Source organism: Phoxinus phoxinus (assembly GCF_949152265.1).
Source record: "Phoxinus phoxinus genome assembly, chromosome: 9".
Lineage (NCBI taxonomy): Eukaryota > Metazoa > Chordata > Actinopteri > Cypriniformes > Leuciscidae > Phoxinus > Phoxinus phoxinus.
This window is the reverse complement of record NC_136884.1, coordinates 32,738,947-32,762,569: the sequence shown is the minus strand read 5'-3', so window position 1 is coordinate 32,762,569 and position 23,623 is coordinate 32,738,947. Positions and strand designations below refer to the sequence as shown.

Here is a 23,623-nt window from a genome sequence, read left to right as displayed (position 1 = left end):
GGCTAGGCAGCAGGAGGGTGCCCATGGCGACGAGCAGCCGGAGGCGCATCCGCCGGGGACGGACCAGCAACAGCTTGTCTCCAGGGCATGATGTGCTTGACGTTGGGTGTAGCTCTCCACCGCGTCGCCGAAGAGGCCACACTGGGATATACAGGAACTTACTCTTGTCCGACTCCCTCATATCAGCCAGGGTGAGCCACAGGTGTCGCTCCTGGACCACAAGAGTGGACATCGCCCGGCCCAGGGAACATGGACATCGCCCGGCCCAGGGAACATGCGGTGACTTTGGTTGGTCACCGCACCCCTGGGTCGGTACCACCCTCCTGCATGACACAGAGCATCCTGGCCTGGTGGACCTAAAGGAGCGCCATGGCTTGCAGGGCAGAAGCAGCTTCCCCACACGCAGTGTAAGCCTTTCCAGTCAGACTGAAAGAGAACCTACATGCGGGGAGCGCATGTCCCCTACATGTAGGGGAGCGAAGGGTCACCCCGCCAGGTGGACGCGGTCTTAGTACACGGCTGCATCGCAACCGACCGTTCCACTGGGGGGATACCTTCGCCATCGCCATAGTGGCCATTTCCGGATCTGGCTCGGACAACGTTGCCACACCCGAAGGGAGCAACGCAGCTGAGTCATCATCTCCAGAAGATGACCGCTCTCCCTCTGATGCAGCGATCGACATCTGGTCCTCCGGCAGAGCCCTGAAAGAAACGACTGGGACCACACGAGGTGGCCCAGCACGCTCCTCCGGAGGCTCCAATGGCAGCGGTGCAGAGGAGTGGGAAGCCCAAGAGGATCTTTCACCCGGCGGGTTATTCCTCACTGTGACCCTCAAATGACCACCAATGGGATTAACTGAAGTAGCCGTCTTCTGGAATAAACTAGAAGACGAACTAGATCGGGGAATCTCCAAAGGGCCCCCTCGTGAAAGGCATCGTAGTCTCGATCGAAGCACCGCAACGGTCATGTTTCCACAGTGAGAACATGACTCGTTCACGAAAGCTGCCTCAGCGTGCGCGAGGCCCAAGCACGAGAGACAGCGATCATGAACATCAACCGGAGGCAGAAACGCATCCAGAAACACACGGATGAAACGTCATCCTGAAAAGGAAGCGATCTTCACCCGTATTGCTCATTCACAGAAAAAACTCTCCTTATTGTGCTGAAGCACACAGGGATCAACGCGGCAACACAGCGGGAAAACTGCAAGCCCGCTTAAACAAGCACCACTTAAACTAAAGTATGTGGGTAACCGCAGAAGCCAAAAGGCTTTAACTTTTGTTACCAATAACAACAAAATTTATGTTGGAACATATAAAGTGACCACGGAATCTGTCCTAACAGATGAACAGAACGAATTTATGTCAATAAAAAATGGCAGTGACCCAGAATTTGAAGAGGATGGGTCATATGTCGTAAAAAATTTCAACCTATCTAAAAGATATGGCCGGCCATGTATTTTTGTCAATCGTGAAACCAGAAAATGTGAAACCTCACCATTGGCCATAACAGAGGAGGCAGAGAGAACTGCAAAGGAGGCTCTCTGTCCTCCTTCCCCATGTGCAACTGGGGAAGAAGAGCACATTTTCACGCATCCTGGGTATTGGAGTCTGCAGGGAACTGTAGAAAAAGTGAGTGAATGTAAATGTATAATTGAATATCTAGTACATTATCCTGGTCTAGTACAAATCTAGGTAAATGCAAGCTATTATACTTGTGTTTCTCAATCACAGTCCTAGAGTACCCTAACACTCTTATTTGAGATACACATTTAGGTGAATTAACCTTGATTGGAATACATAGAAAATATTTAGTGTTGGGGATACCTGGACCAGAACTGAGAAACACTCATCTGTGACACTGGTCTGTTATTTTCCAGGTGCAAGGGGCCAGGATGACTCGGGCAAATATTCCAATCCTGGACCTTCGTCTGAGATGTGGGACAAAGCTGTACAACATCTCTTTATGGAGAGAAGCATTGGTGGAGCTGTATGTCGGTGATAAGGTGGAGGGCACCCACCTAAAAGGCAATATTCAACCAAATGGAGGAGGTAAATTTGACTCTTCAAACTACATGACTGTCAAAGTAAACGCATATACATTTCAAAGATTAGCAAAGACAAGTAAAAAGTCATAAAAAAAAAAAAATCATTAAACTGCAAGCATTGAGATCTTGTGAATCGTAATCGAATCAGGAAATCTATATTAATACCCAGTCCAAGGGTGAACTTAAGCCAAAGAGGAGAAAAAAAAAAAAAGTTACAATCCCAATGTTCATACCTTTGGCATGGATGTCTTCTGGCTCTGTGTCCTGCAGTAAAAAGCAGCATACCTATTAGATTTCTTTAAAATATTTTTTATTTATTGATTTCTGTCAGGAGTACATTTTCTGGCAAAGAGAACACCCTGCTCTTGACTTAACTTTATTACTTTTAATAAAGAGTCCAATTAACTGAAAACACTCACTCTGCACCAGTGGACATCCACTGCAAAGGGCTTAAAAAGTTGTTTATTAATTACTTATAAAAAAAACGTTATAATTAATTGTAATTACATACAGTTACTTCAGTCATACAGTGCTATTGTGGAATGTGTCACATGTCAAGCATGACGCGTCACCATGGAAATAAGTATGAAATAATTGACTCCAGGCCGTTGAATTATTAGAAAAATAATGCGGTCACGATACGAAGCAGAGTTACACCTCGGGTGTGCATTATTTTTCTAATAATTCAACGGCCTGGAGTCAATTATTCCGCTTATACTACAGTTACCACACCTCGAAACATTGTTCAGAGGATGCATTTCAAGACGTTTGTAAAGTTTGTCATTAAAACGCTCTTGTATGTAGGACTAATTCCTTGCGCAACTAAACCCATGCTCCGTTGCTAATTCCAGAACGTCATTTTAGAGTTAGTAACGGAGGTTTGAGCCACTGATAGCAGACTAATGCTGGACACACTTAACGACTAGAAACATTCTCTCTCAGATTTTAAACACCGCTGTGAACAGACTGAACGCACCGAACACGCGTGCATGATCAGTCATAAGTATCAAATTACATTCATAACCGGCCTTACAGTAAGTGTCCCCGGCTTTATGCAGTTATGAGAGAGAGAGAGAAGCATGTGCGTCAATATTATTATTTATTTATTAATTAAATTCGTTTTAATTAATTTTTAGATTTTTTTCTTCTATTAGTGACAGTAGACTAGCCTAATAAATGAAACAAAGCCCTTTTAAGTATAGCAGACAAATTGTGCAAAGAGTTTTAAATCACACTTAAATTCATACCAGACTACGCCACCCTGGTGGAGGGCCAGGGAATTACTCCAGAAAAGACACAGGTAAGTATTTCCCACTGAGGGCAAAGATATAAAGCAGTGAGACAGGGGTCACGATAAAAAAAAAAAAAACTTTATTTTAATAAAACATCACAATCATCCTTAACTCACACCATACACAAATACTTCTCCAGGGCCAGGCTTCACAGGGACAAGGCAGGCCGGGCGCACTCGAGAGGTTGTCCAACCCTACTTAAATTCACCCCAAATCAGACTGCAAAGCACTGCAAGACAAAAGTGTCAATACACACACACTGTGAAGTACACACCTCTATATCAAGGCAACCGGCCTCCCCCGTTCCACATCGAATCCTACTGGCTCCTGGAGACACACAAAAAAATGGTCAGCCACTGATTAAATTAGAAAATTATAGGCTACTACATAGAGACCCAATGATACAAACACAAAAATGGCACATCAAAAAGGCACCACAGCCTCCGGACCAGGTGGGACTAAGCAGAGAGCAGTGCCTGATTGGTAAAACAGAATCCAGCTCAAAATGGTCAAAAATTACACAAAAAGGCCAGAAATTATTATGAAATAATGTTAAGAATAACCCAAAACAAAACTACTACTAATAATAGTAGCCAAAACGCAGTAGTTGCAAAATAAATCCCACAACAAAAGTAAAGACAGATGGAATCCAAAACCAACGAAAACAAGATTGGCATCTCCTTATAACGTCCTCCCACTAGATAGGGTTTACAGATGGGGAAGTTCCCTTTCCCTTTAACACAAAACGTTAAACTAAATCTATGAAATCCAAAATGAAAAGGGAATTAGATACTTACGATTTTAGATGAACACCACCCAAATGTCCAGTGTATGGTTACTCACAATGCGCGCGGCCCAATCCGCCAGCCAGCACTCACACACCCGCTATTGTAACTGTTAGCGCAGGCAGTACATCTCTTTCAATTTAACAAAACACAGACAATTAAACTAAATCTAAAACATCCCAAATGAAAGGGAATGAGATACTTACGGTTCTTAGATGAACACCACCCAATCCGCCAGCCAGCACTCACTATACTCAGCACTATTTTAACTGAGATCGCATACAGCCACCATTCCTCACAATGTCTATGCAACCAGTAATGCTATAAATCAAACTATAAATAGTACAGATTACAAGAGAGCTGTGTCCGCCTCATTACAAAATACTGCTAGCCTTAACATACCTGAGGATAACAGGAATGGGAAGGAAATGCCCGGAATCAGCAAGCCACGTAAACAGACGTCAAAATAAAGGTCTTTAAATACTACGGGTGCTCTCACCTCATTGGTCTTCTACCCACCCTCCAATAAACCAATAAACAAGCTGCTTTACCCTGCCACATAGGCCTATCAATAATTATTGATTTGTTATATTATCTGCAATAATTACGAAAACCCGTGCAGCAGGACTATCAATTTATTTAAATATTCAGTTTAATTTTCTATTGATTTATATATAGGACTATATAGGACTTGTAGTATAAAAATACATACAAATTTGAAAATTAACCATGGTTTTATTATGGTAAAAGTGTAGTAAGCATGGTTTTTTGGCAAAATGATTACCATTTTTATAACCACAGTTTTACTACAAATACCATGGTTAAACAATGGTTAGAGTAGCAAAACCATTGTTTATTTGTGGTTACCATGGTTTAACTATAGTAAACATGTTTTTTTGGTTTGATTTGTAGTAAAACCATTGTTTCAAATCTTCCTGGACAATGGTTTTGTACCATTAGCCTGGAAAAATTCCATTGTCATCCCGGTGCCGAAAATACCTAATGCAAAATCTCTCAAAGACTTTCGCCCAATCACACTCACATCTATTCTCTGTAAATGTATAGAGCGCATAGTGAGTAAGGAACTGTTATCCCAAATCGAGACATCCCTAGACCCCCTGCAATTTGCCTATCGGGCCAATAGGAGCACTGTGGATGCCTCTCTCACTCTTTTAAACAAGGTTCAAACTCATCTAGATAATTCAAATTCCTATGTTCGAATACTCTTCATGGATTTCTCATCCGCTTTTAACACTGTCCGACCTTATCTTCTTTTAAAGCGCCTCTATGATTTAGGTGTTAGTAGTTGGATGATTTTATGGATTAAGGAGTTTTTAAAAGGCAGACCTCAGCGAGTCTGTATTAATAATAATGTCATGTCAGACTGTTTGGTTTTAGATACTGGGGTACCGCAGGGATGTGTACTGTCCCCAATACTTTTTTCCGTATACACCAATGAATTGAAGTGCAATGATGATAACCTTACCCTTATAAAATATGCCGATGATATGGCATTGGTCTCCTGTCAGAAAGAAATTAACTGCTCCTCATACTTTGAGTACATTGACAGTATTATTTGTTGGTTTGAGAGTAGTTTCTTGCATCTTAATATTGAAAAGACAAAAGAGCTATGTCTGAGAAGTCATTTGAGAAGAGTAGATACTACCTCTGAATATAAACCAGTTATCATAAAGGAAAAAACTGTAGAGCAGGTCTCGAATTTTAAATACTTGGGTACAATTATTGATGAGAAACTCAATTTTGAAAGTAATGTAGAGTACATTCATAAAAAAGCACGACAACGTTTGGGTCTCCTCAGGAAACTGAGAAGTTTTAATGTCAGCTCGCAGACTCTAACCATGTTATATCGATCAATGATTGAGAGTATTCTCACATATAATATTGTTTCATGGTACGGCAATTTAACATTAAAACAAAAGAACAAACTCTCACAAATAATTAATCAAGCAAATAAGATTATCGGACACAAACAACAGCCACTCCAGGGCTTGTTTGATCATCTTATGGAAAAAACGGCAATTGTGATATTTAAAGATAGTACACACCCTCTTCACTCTACTTTTGAATTGCTCCCATCTGGGCGTAGACTAAAAATTCCCTTGGCTAGAAGAAACGTCTATAAAAAATCTTTTCTCCCAATGGCAGTGATTATCTTAAATCGTACAGTGTTTTAAGCTAAACAATAGCCTGGAACGGCTGGCAATATTATTATTATTATCTCTTTTTCTTTGCTTTCAGTGTTTAATTCTGTATTTATGCTGTTGCTACTATATTTGTGCTGTTGATGTGTGATGTGTTTTTAAGAAGTAAGCTAATGTGAATGTATGTCGCAGTGTCAAAGATAAATTTCCGCTCTGTGAAAACAGACTGGACAATAAAGTTTAACTTAACTTAACTTAACTTAACTTAATTTTCAGCACCTTTAATGAAATTTCAATTTAGATACATTCTCACTGTTTATAAGAATTTAACTGCAACACTGACCTTTAACCCTAAGTGTGGATTTTTTCCCCCACCAGATTGTGGAGCGCCAGATCCTTGAGGCAGTGTTGACGATAATCGGTGTGTCTGAAGAAGACAATATGATCATTCTTTTGGACAGTGAGATGGAGGATTATGCTGTACCAAGTAATTTTTACATTGGCAATATTAATGACTTGGTACAGCAACTACCCATTTCAGTTAAAGTCCAGCACATAAATAATCATGTGCTGAGTCTTCAACAACTTGAGGACGTTTAGACCGCAGATCCAATGGAGGCGCCAGAATCCTGGGACGTAATGGAGGAGCCAGAATCCCTGGATGGTGAAAACACTGAATGAGGCTTAAATTAGTTTGTGTCATGATCATTGACTTTTTTTTAAATTATTATTATTTTTTGTTTTCTTAAGTTCTGATTGTTTTCTATTTCTAACTGTTCTAAGTAATTTGCAGATATATTATTAAAGACTGTTTATTCTAATATCTTGTTGTGCGCTTCTTTGCATTCACCCCATTACATTACTGTTTGTTTTTATGGGGTTTTTCAATTTGAATAACATTGCGTAAATTATGAAAAACGTAAAATGCTGGGGTTTTTTTCAGGAAAACATTCGAAGCATCAGGAATGTTGAAAACAGTGCCATCTTGTGGCAGGTCAAAAACCCAAATGTTTACAGCTCTGGGGCCTCATTTATAAAACTGTGCGTAGGATCCTTACTAAAAGTGTACGTGCGCCCAAAAGCCAGAAATTGCGTGCGCAAAAAAATATTCAGACTTATAAAAGCGTGCGTACGCCAGAACCTGCGCAGGATTCACTTCATAAATCCCACTCCGCGGAAGACTGAGTGCACATGCGTCTCCTCCCCGAAATAACCATATATGGAGCTTACGACGCCTAGTTTTACTATGCATATCCTCATCTGCATATCATTTGCATATGATTATTCATCCACGTGATAACATGTTTAACGGTACAAGACATTAGGAAAATATGAAATACGGATGTGCCGTCACATTACATTAATAAAAATAATTTTGTAGCCTATCCTTGCCTTGTTTTTGAATAATTAAATCAAATAGTGTAAAATACATTTCAGAGAAAGTTTTTCTCAATCTTTTCCACTGACCAAATAGTATTTTTAATTGATTTATATTTTTAATGGAAACATAGATAGACATTGTTGTGCATTAAATTTGCACAATCTGCTATTATCATGATAAGCAATTATCTCTGTAGTTAAAACATTAAAACACAACATGCCAAAGGAAAAGTGTTCAAAAGCATTGCATCCACAACAAATATTTATAGGCTATTTATATATAGGCTAAATATATATTAACTTTTCAGTAAATTTCATGTAGGCTAGTTTAAGTGTTTAACTCCATTAATGAGAATGGCAAATTTAATCTAAATGTTTATATCGGAAGTAAACCATATTTTAAATCATTATTTTATTTAAACTATAATTGTGAACATGCACTATAGCCTATTTAGGACTCATAATGAAGATTTACAGTTTTACTTCATCTGCCGGTTAGATATGCGTCAGTTTCACTAAACGGCCCAACGTGCTCGCTGGCGCGGACATTTAAGGTGTGGATATTTGCTTCAAGTGATAGGTTTGGTGAGTGAAATTATATTTGAATTATCTTTCTGTATATGTATAATTTAATTTCGATTTTCTGTCTAAAAAAGTCACCAAAAAGACATTTAACTCCAGCTCACCATCGGTGTCGCCAAACTGCTCCGTCTCCAAAACGTTCGTACGCATGGGTCAGAGTTTGCGTGCAGGTGCGCACATTTTCCCATCAAGTTTGTTTTTATAAATCACAACTTATGCGTAGGAAGTGGCGTACGCCTCTTTCAGGGCCTGTTTTGTGCGTATGCACCGGTTATAAATGAGGCCCCTGTTGTTTTATCAATAAAGCACAAATAAAAAGCCTGACATATTTGATAATATAATATATATATATATAATAATAATAATGAAGTGTTCCAATACAGGCAACCAGGTGAGAGAGGCCCACAACTGATCTAAATTATCCAGATAGAAATGTGATGCCAGCAACTGAAATAAGTGGATAGATTACTTAAGAAAATTAAATGTTCTAATTCAATTTCATGATTTGTATGAAGTGACAATGAAATGATAGTATAATAAAATATATTCTGACAGGATTTGGTCTCAGAAGGGATTCTGACTGAAAAATTAATTTTCTGAAGAAATTTTTCCCCTCATTTCTAATTAAATTCATGATTTTTATGAAGTCAAGTCAAGTTTTATTTCAGTTCTTTCCTGAATCAATAAGACGAATGAGCCGTTTGAATGAATCGGTTGCATCTCAATGACTCAATAAAAGTGAATTGCTGCCACCTAGTGGCAAAATTTAAACTTTACATTTACATTTTAGTTTCTATTTTTCAATATTTTCAAAAATAAATGTATTAAACATTTTGTTTTAAAACGAAGCATTAATAATGTCCTTTATTAATTAAGAAAGTCATTACTAATTCCCTGTGAGCTGCATTAGACAATGCTATTTCAGATGCTGCTGCCAGTTGCATAAAAATGTGTTATGACCACCTAGCGTTGAGTCAAGGGACAATCAGTAGCCTATTACTTTTTAGTATCAAATTAGACCAATCTAAATTTTTATATAACTGACTTAAAAAACAGTTATGAACAGTTATAAAGAAAAACATGTGATGACTAAGTTGTAAGACTAGTCTTAACCGTGTATGTAGCCGGCCCCTGCTGCTTCTGCTTTTCCTCAGCATTGCAAATATTAACTTTTACACTGATTTTCATCAGCTCTATTGTGTCTTTTTACTGTCATTTAATATATTATCATTTCTTCGCAACTTCATAAAAATCATGAATTGAATTAGATATAAGTGGGGAAATTTAATTTTTCTGTCAGAACCCCTTCTCTGAGACCAAATCCTGTCAGAATATAATTATTTTAAATTTATTGATTAAATGTTAGGATTCGACACAAAATATGATGCACATATCTAGCAGATATTATTCCCAAAAAGGTTGAAGCTGTTATCAAATTTTGTTTTACCTTTTAAGTGAAAAACATCATTATTGTCGTTCATTGTTCGTTACAAGATTACAGTAAATGTTTTTCTGTGGGGTCATTCTTGTGTGTCGCACAGTCAAGACCCGTTTATGAATTAGTTAATTGCTTTTTATGTGTAAGAAAATCAAGACATTGTTATTTTAGTAGCATGAAAAACAAAAGGATTATAAATTAATATCTTACTTACAACGTATCTGCACTTTCCCACGACATAATTCGCAATCTGTCGGTCTAAATGACTGAGGTGAGCAGAACGCAGCAAAAACTCCTGCGAATCCGCAGTTTTTTTCTTCAACGGTAACTAATCTAAACTAATCTGATTGGTTATTGCATTATGAGCTCAACAGAGATTTGTGTGATTGGTGGTAATGCTCAAAGCTGAAAAAAAGTATAAAAAGTAAGCTTGCCTATGGCACTGAGCATCTTTAACTTAATGATGATTTATGTATTTTATTACAATATAATATTGTAAAACTGATTATATAAGATTATGTATCAGTCAACAACATCAGTGGCTACCTAATCATGTAACAAAATAAATCTTAATACTTCATGAACTTAATACATTTTTATTTAAAGTTGCTAAATGCCACGAGGTGCTGCGATTTGGGATTTCAGCCTACAGCATTTCATTTTTGCTCAGGTCTATGTTTAATTTTTAAAGTCACTCACACATATGGTAAGCAATGAACTATTAAAGGTGGGGTATGTGATTTGCAAAACGGCTGGCAGATTTTGAAAATACACAACTCAAACGGTCCTACCTTCTTTCCTTTGACTCCACCCATTCAAAGAACATGGACATGGATGGGGGAGGGGGGGATGGTACGACCGATTGATTGACGCACTTACTGTCCAATGATTCTAGGTGGTCTTGGAAATGATTGGCTGGAGTTTTTCGAGTCCTGCCCGTTCCACAGATGATTCAATTGCTTAATTTTTATTTCAGTGCTTCTAACTCAGTGGCTGTAAGTGGGTTAGGAATAGGATTTTAAGTGATTTTGGCCAAAAAAAGAGAATTACATACCCCACCTTTAATACTTGATTTAAAATACATTTAGATCCACATCATTGTTTATTCTTTTTTTTTTGTGGAAAGTGGTGGAAATTACGGTTTATGGTGGAAAGATTGTTTCTGTTAATTTTTACTTAAATTGCCAGTCCAACATATTTTTTTAACCATGTAATTGATTATTTATGAACCTGCTTAAAACATTAATTTCATTCAAAAAAGCTGTACACTGTGTGTCTGTGTGTGAGATAGAGAGAGACTGAATGTAGTGTCATGGTGTCTGTGTGCATGAAACATAAAAATTCTACCATCATGAACAGTTAAAAACACACAAGTGTAACATCTTAGCCACAACCACATAGGCTACGTAAAAACAGGCAAGACATAACTAACATGTTTTACATAAACAACAACTGTAAAAAACAGTTATAACATAAGTTCATCAACCATAACCACAATAACCTTGTGGGAGTGTGGACCGCTCTTTAGCAAAAATACAAAACAGATAACTAGATCATATACAATCGTAACAGATAACCATAACATATACAATCTGGAGTTAATGTGTGTCAAATGGACTCAACTCATTGCAGTTTTCTACCTATCAAATGACTGGTGCAGTTACTTATCAAGTATCTGGCAAATTTCCTGCCAGGCAGTAGCATTGATTTGAACATGGCGTTTAGTTACTGGCACAGGCTCAGGGATGAGACCAAGAACATTGTCTGGTTCGTACCAGATTACGTCATCACGCATCGGCCAGAAGAACCGATTACTGCCAATACCACTCATTGTTTTAACAGGAACACAGCTGCCAGTTGCATCCACCTCCTGGATGATGCCTGGAAATGCATCTCCATCATATATGACGACACACCAGTTTCCAGTCAGGCCGTCATTGACTTCTTCAATGCGCTGCAGCACATTGGTGGATGTGTTGTGCTGTGCCGGTGGGCCTTGTGAGAGGGCAACCGATCCTTCCTTCTGGAAGGTCACAACTTGCGGATCAAAGCAGCTGCAGACATTTGGAGATCAACAGAAGCAACTTAGGATGCGCCAGGAGATCACACCAGGACACTCTGAAACAATCTGGAAGGACACAAACTAATTATTACCATTGCCAAATTACTATTAATATTATGTCATGGCCCACAGTAAATTTTAGACTATTTGAATTTAATAGGCTTACCTGATGGATTGTCATTGTGCCGTGAACAGTTTGAAGGTCATCTGGCAGAAGAGCATCGATTGCATCAATTTCTTCATTTTCAATGAAGAACAATTTGATGCTAGTCTTCGAAGCTAGAAGCTCATTGAAGAGAGTTTTTGGACTTGATATTTCCTTTCCCATTGCAACCATTCTGTCTGCTTTCTGTTTCACTGCTGCTCCAACTCCGTCTGCAGGCCCTTTGCCATGACCAGCCTCCATGAAGTTCCAGGTCACTTTTGTCCAGCCCATCTCAAAAGGCAATGTGGACAGAAGAAAGAAATTCTTCTTGGAACGATACTGGGTGGTTGGCCCATCACTGACAACATGAAGAGTAGTTAATCCTGGGTTTTGCCCTTTCAGAAAATGCTAAACTTTGTTTGTGTGGGCCCAAATGGCTGCTGTATCATGCCTCATGGAGGCACTCAGGGAACATGTGGACATCACTCCCTGCGTCGTATAGGCACAACCGTGTGCAATGTGGCCTGTTGGTGAGTGTCACCATACTGCACAGACTGGATTTCATTCCCATATTAGGTAGTTCTCGGAGAAATCCAGATGTAAAATTTAGTCTCCCTCTCCCATCTTCTCCTTGAAATGGCGGATTGCCGTGTAATGGTGCTTCATGTTGTATGTGTGTCTCCCAAATTTATTTTTCAGCACAGATGAGAATTTTTCCAGTAAAGATTCCAGTGTGTCACAAACTTTGGTCTTGACTGTCAAATGTGCTTGAAACTTTACATTTGGCCCATTTTTTTTCTTTCTCTCTCTCCTCAGTAATGGACTTCCACTCATGCCACCAAACATTCTCACCACCATCAAAGGAGGCTGTTTGCAGCTCTTTTTCTTTGCAATTAACACAATCACGGTACATACATTCTTTTGTGCTATTCTCACAACAGAGAGAGGCCATGAGGTCGTCAACGTTATTTGTGTTAATCACTTTACAATGCATCAACTTATCCGCCATGAATTGTGTATTGGCGTGTCTTTTGCAGAGACATGCGTCTCTGTCCTGTACTCTCGGTCTAACCACCCAAAAGGGACGCCTCTTGGAGAATTGTGAGTAAGAAATCTTTTCCTCAGGAAATTCTTTTAGGAACTTCTCATGAAGACGTTGCATAGATTCATTCAAGAAACGCTTCTGCATTTTATTTTTATTGCTTGTCAGCATTTCTTTTTTTCCTGTTGTGGCCCTTAAATTTTCATCCCTGTACAACCTAAATTGCACACAACTATACCAGGGTATCTGCCCATTTTTAAGTCAAATTTAAGGCTTTTTAAGACCTGAGGAAATAAAAATTAATACCGTACATTAGGGGTGTGCAATATTAACAAAAATATATCTCGATATTTTCAAAGTTTTGTTGATAATAATTAGATGATATTTTACTGATTTTGTAATGGTACCATGGCTGGTTTAGGCCTGTTGTTTACATTTACATTGTTGATAGCAGACTCACGAAGATATTCATATTTAACATTCTATGCAGTGGTCAGTTTACAGTAGTGACTGAAATTACATTTTTATTAAGGGGCAATATTTGCCACCTTAAATTGATTTCCAGGGGCATTTTCACCTAAATATGGAAATGATTTCTAAACGTATTTAGAGGTATGCATCACCTTTTATGTCAAATTCTAACATTCAAATTAAATTCTATTAGAATAACACCGTACCACTGTCAAATTAAATAATTAAAATCCATCCTTGCAGTGCAGAGATGACACAGAAGCGGCATCCAAACTGACATTACTATATTTACACTTCATTTACAATTGCATAAATAAAGCTATTCAATATTTAAATATGAAATGATTTACAATTTTAACATTTTAATTAAAGGGTACTTTAAATATGAAACTAAACCCATCAGTAGGTGGCAGTAAGTCACTGTCTTAAAGGGTTAGTTCACCCAAAAATGAAAATAATGTCATTAATGACTCACCCTCATGTCGTTCTAAGCCCGTAAGACCTCCGTTCATCTTCGGGACACAGTTTAAGATATTTTAGATTTAGTCCGAGAGATTTCTGTCCCTCCATTGAAGCTGTATATACAGTATACTGTCCATATCCATAAAGGTAATAAAAACATCATCAAAGTAGTCCATGTGACATCAGTGGGTTAGTTAGAAGTTTTTGAAGCATCGAAAATACTTTTTGGTCCAAAAATAACACAAAATAAGACTTTATTCAGCATTGTATTCTCTCCCGGGTCTGTTGTCAATCCTTCACAGTTACGCTGATGACGTGTTATCTGGTGCGCCCGAGCTTCATTTATAGACTGAGGGAAACGCACGCTGTAAAAGTGTCTCATCCGCGACATGCACATTTACGCACCATTAAAAAAATGATATCCACGCAAACAATGTAGAATAGCTTGAATATAGCGTGCGTCTCCCTCAGACTGTAAACGAAGCTCGGGCGCACCAGATAACACGTCATCAGCGTCTTACGTCAGCAGCGTCACTGCGGAGTCTTGAACGCAGATTCACAACAGACCCGGGAGAGAGAATACAATGCGGAATAAAGTCTTATTTTGTGTTATTTTTGGACCAAAAAGTATTTTCGATGCTTCAAAAACTTCTAACTAACCCACTGATGTCACATGGACTACTTTGATGATCTTTTTATTACCTTTATGGACATGGCCAGTATACTGTATATACAGTTTCAATGGAGGGACAGAAAGCTCTCGGACTAAATCTAAAATATCTTAAACTGTGTTCCGAAGATGAACGGAGGTCTTACGGGCTTAGAACGACATGAGGGTGAGTCATTAATGACATTATTTTCATTTTTGGGTGAACTAACCCTTTAATAAGCGAGTTGTTGGAGTCATCTATTCAACCGATTTGTTCAAACGGCCGATTCATTCATTGAATCAAATGATTCGTTCAAAACGCGGATTTCAGTTAAAAACAAATCATCGCTGTCTGTTGGACTACAGTTTCATTATGAAATTCTCTCTGGCGAAATAAAGGGGGAAACAAACAATATTGACAATATAAAAAGTAACACACAATGTTAACTTTAATGTTAATTTAACTGTTGTATAAAATAAATAGCACATTTGCAATTGTGCACAGGAAAACGGCACTCTTGCTCATGTGATATTCTAATATAACAACATAATATGATATAAATATAATAAGACAAAAACTAATTTGGGGACATATCTATAACTGCACTGACACATCACGCAGTGAAAGCAAGCATGAGAGACAAACGCGATGTCAGCTCGCACTCGCAGTGCCTCGTAGGCCCTACGTAGTTTAAACAATGACTACAATATCATCATAGTTCATAGACAATCCTAAGCACAAAGAATGAACTTACTATTGAACTGACATTTAATTGTTTTCTTATCCTCTCCTCTCGCGCGCAGGAGACAGAAGTAGGCTAATACGCTGCCGTAAATGACGCGAACAGTCACGTGAACAAGCAAATCCACAAAGATAGAATAATAAAAATAATAATACGTACGCTAATTAGATAGTTTTCATTTGGAAAGTATTTAGATATGCCTAAGTCAACGTGTCATCTAAAATTTAAGACCTTTCATAAGTAAAAATAAGACTTTTCATAAGTAAAAATAAGACTAAGACTTTTTATGGCCTTAAATTTGAAAAATCGAATTTACGACCTTTTAAGACTTTTTAAGGATCCGCGGAGACCCTGTATACTGAAAACATGAATTTAGTTGAAGCTATGTTAACTTTTGAAATCATAAGTTTTTAATAAGTATCTAGATGTTTGGGTGTGAATGTGTGCAGTGTACATTGTAGAACAAAACGTTAAAGTATCTTCAAGTTGTTTACCCCAAGCGTTATTTTACTCAATGTATCATTAAAAAAAAGTCATTATAAAACTGTTCATTTTTTCTTGTTTTGAAACCTCAGTTCTGCCAACTTGGAATTATTGGCCTGGCCCAACTGTCCAACAGTTGCCTTTTCGTGACGTTTTATGACAGCATCTGCAAAACAATACAAGAAGTCAGTGGTTATGGTTAAAGGGTTAGTTTACCTACAAATGCAAATTCTGTCATAATTTAGTCATCCTCATGTCATTCCAAATCCGTAAGACATTCCGTTCACACAAATGAAGATCTTTTTAAAGAAATCTGAGAGCTATCTCTCCCTCCATTGACATTCTACGCAACTACCACTTTCAAGCACCAGAAAGGTAGTAAAGACAAGTCGAGTTTTATTTGTGAAAAAAAAAAAAAAAGATTACCACTTTATTTACAAAATATTAATCTCCACTAGAGCAGCAAGGGCAGACGTTGCGTGAACGTGCGTTGGAGATTATATGTAAATAAAGTGGCAAATTATGTTTTTTTTTCACAAAGCACTGATGTCTTTACTACCTTTCTGGGGCTTGAAAGTGAGTTATTAATGACAGAACAGGGTTTCAGCAGGTATCTTCAAATTAAATCTAATGCTTTTTAATGCCTTTTTTTTTATGCCATACATGACGCATGACTAAACACAGACATTTGCTGTCAAATGATATAAAAAATTAACTCGATTAATCACACATTTTTCCTCCCTCCGGACAGCATGCCAAATACGCATTAAACTTTACCCCCTCAAATTATATGTAAGTGTGAACTCGTGAAACATTGTTAGAAAAGATTTCTATTTTGATTAAATGCTGTTCTTTTTAACTTTTTATTCATTAATGAATCCTGAAAAAAGTATCACAGGTTGTAAAAGAACATATTAAAGGATAATTCCGGTATTTAACACCTTGAGTCTATATTGTAGTTTGTTTTGGATGAACAAGAGTGGTGGACAACATTTTTTTGACAATGGTTCCTCTCTCGAGTTTTTGACTATAAAAGAATTGGCCATGGACCCATTTAACATTGGAGTCAATGGGCATGTCCGAAAATGTCATTAAAACAACCTTTAACATTAGTTTTCAAAACTGTGCAACTCACCGAGTGATTAGTGATGATGTTAGTTGATGTTCCAGAAACAAAAAGTGTTGCGAAATACAGTTTCTGTCGTGTTTTATTCGTCATTTTGTAAAATCCCATTGAATTCTGTTGAAGGACTGAGTCCTTCACTATAGCAAAATAAACGGATTGGAATCATATATTGCGACGATATATTGTTTATAATCATCAACGAACACCACTAATCACTCGGTGAGTTTAACAATTTTGTAAACGAACATTATTGGCTGTTTTAATGACATTTTCGGACATGCCCATTGACTCCAATGTTAAATGGGTCCATGGCCAATTCTTTTATAGTCAAAAACTCGAGAGAGGAACCATTGTCAAAAAAATGTTGTCCACCACTCTTGTTCATCCAAAACAAACTACAATATAGACTCAAGGTGTTAAATGCCGGAATTATCCTTTAAGCAGCACAACAGTTTCCAACATTGAAAAATACCTGTGTATCAAAACAGGATATTATACTGATTTCTGAATGATGCAACACTGAAGACTGGAGTAATGATGCTGAAAATTCAGCTTTGATCACAGGAATAAATTATATTTGAAAGTATATTAAAATATAAAATAACTAAATATCATCATCATTTAATAGAATTAGATAGAAAGAAATATGAATTACACAGAAACTGTAGCCTCTAACTCATATAACAGTATGGTAACAATTTTGGCAGCATTTTTAAATAACTGTTTATAACTGTTGTTCCTTGTTTATTAAGGGCTGATGTCTTCTATTGAATTGTGCCTGAAGTCCTACAGTTTACAGACACACCTCTAATAATAACAACACATTGTTACATTACATTTAGGACATGAAAGGAGCCAACAAATTTGCAAAACGTTGCAAGGCAATTATTTCAAATGCTCCACTGGACAGGAATGGAGAGCACAATGTGTATTTCTGTAAAGGCCTCATCAATCACCTCAGCAAGTATCTTCTCCCATATGCTGGATTGTGGACCGGGATAATGCTAGGTTTGCCATAATTAATCAAAATATCGCTATTCGGATAGAAAAATCTGGGTACGTTTTCTGAAAATACATGGCTTCTTTTCTTTTTGTACAAAGGTGACCTTGGACGACATGGGACGGGACCTCATTATGAGCAGAGCACTAGGAGATATAATGTCCTGAGAAAGCTCAAAAGACAAGTTATTATAATACATTTATCATAACATGACCTCTGTCTCAGTATTATTATTGTGTTTAAATGATAAATTATGTTATGAATTCACCTGTTTTTTATTTCTTGCTCAGAACATAACAGAGGACAATAAAACACAGGGAATCATGGAGAAGAGCCAGTGGGACTTAAAGCATATTCGTTTCACTTCTGGACGGCTCACTAGGCTTGATGACTTTGTGGCCCGATATCAAACAAGTCACACCGCTCTCCTGAAGGAGTACGAAGACTCTGAAAGAGTTTTCAGAAGAAAGGTTTGAATACTTTTAATAAATGTGTCATTGAAGATATGATGGGTACCAGTTTTTAGGGAAAACTATATATACAGAACATAATATTTTGTATGTCATCCTATTTTATTTATTGATATCTAAACCAGCTCTACAAAGTTATTTTAATTCTCTTTATGAAGACATTCAGAGTGGACGAAGAAAAGTGGAAGGAACGCCAGCAGAAGAAGAAGGGGAGATATGTCACCCCACTCCGCAAGCCATTTGTTTTCAAAAAATCAAACAAGAAGGTATACTTTAAACGTAATACTGTGATGCATTCTACAGAATTAACAGTAACAATCTTATTCTTAATATAACAATTTTAGTTATTCTGCAGCCAAAGGAAATGCAGCCTATCTGAAATTTTACTACTCATAGACATCTTACAGCCAACCCCTTTTTTCATCAATTAATTTTATTTTATTTCATACACTATAAAAGTATTTACTTAATATTGTTATACTTAATTTTAAGAAAAACAATGAATGTAAATTGCACCTGAAACATGAAGTCTTGTTAAACAAAAATATTTTTAAAGGGGTGATTATGATTTGACTTTTCTAACTTTAGTTAGTGTGTAATGTTGCTGTTTGAGCTTAAACAAAATCTGCAAAAGTGACAACGCTCAAAGTTGAAAGAAAAGGAAAATAAGGACTAAAACAAACGGCTGGTTAGGACTACATGACATTGTGACATCACAAACCCTAAATGTACATAAAGCCCGCCCCCAGGAACACTTTAATAATGTTTTCAAAAAAGCAAATTAAAAGACAGATGGAGAGACTGTTAAATGATGCTCCTTAACAATGTGATCTGTTTTTAAACACACTGTTGATAGGTTGAGACCTCAGTGCCTGTGGGTCCCATTGGAGACCAAAAGTCTTCACCACTGCCTAGTTCATCCCTGCAGGAGGACCATGAAAAAACTTTGGATGGAAAAGCTCTACCTGCGGATATCTCAAATAAGCCCCAGTAACCATCCAAGACACCGTTAACCACACAACATCAAGTAAGAAGGGTTTCTAGTATCAAACGATCTAACTGATAGTAGTAACTTTTAAAGGTTATTATTTGTATGACAAGTAAAAAGAAACAATATATTTGTTAAAAATATCATATTATCAATGTGTAATGTTTGGTTGAAATTTATGGCATGCAGCTCACCTCCTTGTGGAAAAGAAGGAACGCAGAGGTTGTGGTTTCTGTGATCCCCACCCAAAACACAGGACAAACCATAATTATTCGCCACAAAGAGCTCCGTACTACTCTTCAGCCGCACCGGTGGCTATATGGCGAGGTATAGTGTGCATCTCATTCTCTTACAAATTAAGTTATACAAGCTGCATTTAATTTTTAGAACTATAAATCTGTAGTTATAAAGCTTATACAACGTTACATCATGTCATGACTGTTACTGTTATTGAATCATTTGTTCTGAATAGATACCAATTAATGATGGGCAATTATTGTAATGTTTTATCATAAACATGGTTAGTTACCCATGTGTTTTTTGGGAATGTGTTTTTTAGTTTAGAAATTAAAATATTGAAATTAATGGTTATAATACATAAAATTCACAGCAAATTACAGCAAATCTGACTGATGTTACAGGGTAAATTGCTGTTTTAATTGTGTATCCTTATAATTTAAACAGATATATGTTTGATGTCTTCTTAACATTGTATTGCTAATTTATAATGCAACTTAAAAAAACAAAAACATTTCCACAAAATGTCTTATGTAGATAATTGAAGGCCTGTTTCATCTGGCTGTCAATCAACTGGAGATGGGGAACTCAGTTTACATTCTCCATCACTACACAGCATGGGTGATTCTGAGTGGGGACAGCACGCAGATTGCCCGGCAGAGTTTGTCAAAGGTGATCACAATGGCTGGACTATAGTGTGAATATGCAAATTTGTGTGTGTGTGTTTGCAGGGACTAATATTATAAGGCTTACACATGAAAAATAATAAACTATTGCAAAACTACATAACAAATTTGCCTGCTTTCCATCTTGCTTTAAAAAGGTAAATATACTTAATGATGGTTTAAAATGCAAAGGTAATTATTATTTATCTTCATTAGGTCAACTTGAAGAATTATCAGGCAATTGTTTCATTTGTGAACATCAACAAGGTCCACTGGAAACTTCTGGTGAGTAGCTGAATGAGATCTGTCATTATTTACAGTGTCTGGAATATTATTAAAAGATGTGCATTCTCCCCACTTTTCATTTTCAGTACATAAATGCGGTCAACCACACTGTGTACCTGGTAGATCCCTCAAAAAGTTACTCAGAGAAAGCTGATTCCATTCATGCAGCCAAAAAATTCAGGTATTCTTTGTATGACTCATTACATCCTCAAGCCACATTCTATGGCTATTTGCCTGTAGTTTTGCAGCACTGAAGAGATTTCGTTCCCTCCCTACTAATAAGGGATCCACCTCTCTCCATTTAAATTGTTTGTATACTTTAAGGTGTTTATACTGTTAGTATAATTTATAATCCATATATATATATTTGTTTTTCGTGGTGCATGTTAATGCCCATAGGGTTTTATTATTTTGTAATCTTTTTCATATGGATATTGTGTAATATTTCTTTAAGTAATGGATGTTGAACTCCAGCTAAAGAGTTTATCCCAGTAAGGATGGAGCATAACATAAATTAACCTAACTATGAGTGTCTCCTGATTAGGGGCATGCAGATGATGTTAGGGTAGCATGCTACATTTATTAAATATTATTTAATTTATTCAGGTATTTACCGGCCAGTTTGCTTAATGGTTAATCATATCAATATTAAAGGAGACATTGCAAAGACTTTGTTTTATAATAAAGTAATTTATTTTATTTACATTCCATACCTTGTAGATAATAGCTGATTGCTTATGACTGTTGTGTTGAGAAAGGCGATGAAAATATTTTGTTGTGTTATAGACTCAGAAATGAAATTAAGATTTAAAGAAAATTATTTGTGCGTACTTAGACTTTCCATAATAATAACTATATTCTTAAATGTTGAGAATATAGTTTAAATTTGAAACCATACTTTCTGTACTTTTTTCCTAATTAATACATATTCGTGTAATACATCGCATACAGTGAGTACCTAGACACGAGGAAAACGTGCCATGGTAAAACAGAGGGGTGGACATCAACTGGAAAGGAGGCGTTCTAAAACATCCACTCCAGCGGGATGCCAGTAGCTGTGGGGTCATTGTCATCTTGGTATGTGAAGTGTTGTAATACCTATCTCTCTGTTTTTTTTCTGTAAATTAAGTTAATGTTTGTGTTTCAACATTTTATACACATTGTTGTACAAAATGACAGAATACTAAATAATTAGGGTATTTTAAACGCTAACATATGCTGGAGTCTGACACAGTCCAAATGATGTTTTTAAATATTATTGTTTGTTTAGATGGCTAAGGAAATTATGAGGGCATTTCCGGCTGTTCCAGTTGTTAAATTTGGAACATCTAAAAAGGAAATGGCACAAGAGCGAAAAACGATGGCTCTCCAGATACTGAAAGAATCAGGTTTGTAAAGCAAGTGTTTGTCTGTTGTGTAGAGTAATACAAAATAAAATGCAGCTTTACAAAATATACTGTAGACAGCATTCAAATATACAATGCAGAAGTCAAGTGTAAGGTAAAACAGTAGTAATATAAAAAAAAAATTTGAATAAAAAAATCTTTAATGCAGCTTTATAGGAAATTATACAGTTATAAAAGGAATTTCACAGTGCAGCGAAGAGAGAGTGTAAGAGTTGCCACTCATAGCCAGGTTATATACTATTACATTAAAGCCACCACAAAATGTAGGGTTGTCAGAGTAGTATCACAGCTTAATACAGCTCAAAAGATACACATCTATATTAAAATATAATAAATTATAACATATATACTTATGTTTGTGTTACCAATTTATTTCTGTTTATACTTTAATATTTTAGTGTTTGATGAGGCCAATAACTGTGCCATGTGCTCATTGAAAAAGCCAAGTGGAAGTGGGCCTCCTATGACAAACTGGGTATGTTTGTTTTTTTCACTTGTGAAGGATGAATTGGAAAGTAAAAAAGGAGTAGCAATATAAAACCGTGGATCTCTGTTTGTAGCAGATCAGTGATATTTCCAACGTATTACTTTCTAGATCCAGTGTGACACCTGCGAGAGGTGGTACCATGAAGAGTGCCTGGGCATGACTGAAGGGGAGCTGGAACATGCCAAAGTCAACAACTGGGACTGCATTTTGTGCTCTTAAGTGTTTTTATTTTTATTTAAATTATGCACTTTTTATTTTATTGTAAAATATTGTTGTTAATTCCAGGCTGTGTCCCTTTAAATATTTTTTTTTAATATTGAGTATTTTTGAAAATAATTTGTAAATAGTAGGCTAATGCCATTAAACAATTTTACATGTGAAATTCAACATCAGAATCTGTTGTCATTTCATATGTGACACTGTGCTCTTATTTTGTAATACAACATCAGAATGCCCTGAAACTGTGCAGGTGACACGGTGAGAAGGTGTACTCTCCATCTGAGGTGAAATTGGGCTGTGTAAACTAGGATATTTTTTTCTAAAGATTTTTTGAATGTATAGACACAACAGTATATAATTATTTTAGGATGGATCGCTAGATAGATAGATAGATAGATAGATAGATAGATAGATAGATAGATAGATGATAGATAGATAGATAGATAGATAATTATATACAGACAGACAGAAAGAAAGAATAAATTAATGTGAAATAGCCTTCGCCGGAAGATCAATTGTTTTCAATCCAGATGACGGTTATACCGTAATAGCTAGTGTATGGACGAACGTCTAAATATAGCGGCGGCTAGATTGACAGTGCACTTCGGGGTGGCGGCTGGCTTGACCGCAGTAAAACGGTCCAGTGTCAGAGAATCTTTGCCTGAAGATGACGACACAGACCCACTTCGCGCATGCGCAATTGTCTGGAACCGTCAGAGCCAATAGAATGCAGATCACCGCCTTTAATTGTGTGATGGACAAGCACCGTCCTCCAATCAAGTCCTTGTAATTGCTCTCAGTAAAAAAGGGCTTTTTTATGCTTTTATATCGTCAACAACAGTATGTGCCATATGTCATATAACAAAAAATAATTTGCATGCCTCAACAAGAAGAACATAATAAAATAAAAAATAGATATACATTATAAAAATTCCATAGGACTACAATGCAATTTATACTTTAGGTCAGCACCATTCATTATATTTTATTATTTAT

At 36.8% G+C, this 23,623-nt stretch overlaps 1 protein-coding gene across 2 annotated transcripts in view; it reads left to right on the top strand.

The window, feature by feature from the left end:
• LOC307004726 (uncharacterized protein) overlaps positions 1 to 22,857 on the top strand; it is a 284,714-nt gene extending 261,857 nt beyond the window's left edge. Inside the window, exons 2-15 of one of the 2 annotated variants that reach the window (XM_079624144.1) lie at positions 13,178 to 13,839; positions 14,760 to 16,536; positions 17,713 to 17,878; positions 17,972 to 18,054; positions 18,161 to 18,340; positions 18,499 to 18,606; positions 19,197 to 19,367; positions 19,518 to 20,237; positions 20,447 to 20,515; positions 20,602 to 20,696; positions 21,467 to 21,592; positions 21,786 to 21,903; positions 22,320 to 22,396; positions 22,517 to 22,857. In XM_079624144.1, coding sequence (XP_079480270.1) covers positions 17,716 to 17,878; positions 17,972 to 18,054; positions 18,161 to 18,340; positions 18,499 to 18,606; positions 19,197 to 19,334 — 672 coding nt within the window. In that variant the 5' untranslated portion in view covers positions 13,178 to 13,839; positions 14,760 to 16,536; positions 17,713 to 17,715 and the 3' untranslated portion in view covers positions 19,335 to 19,367; positions 19,518 to 20,237; positions 20,447 to 20,515; ... (3 more) ...; positions 22,320 to 22,396; positions 22,517 to 22,857. Of the gene's footprint in view, positions 1 to 13,177; positions 13,840 to 14,759; positions 16,537 to 17,454; positions 17,879 to 17,971; positions 18,055 to 18,160; positions 18,341 to 18,498; positions 18,607 to 19,196; positions 19,368 to 19,517; positions 20,238 to 20,446; positions 20,516 to 20,601; positions 20,697 to 21,466; positions 21,593 to 21,785; positions 21,904 to 22,319; positions 22,397 to 22,516 lie in introns of those variants that run through there. The other variant, XM_079624145.1, reaches the window with a different exon arrangement.
• Positions 22,858 to 23,623: the final 766 nt, after the last annotated feature.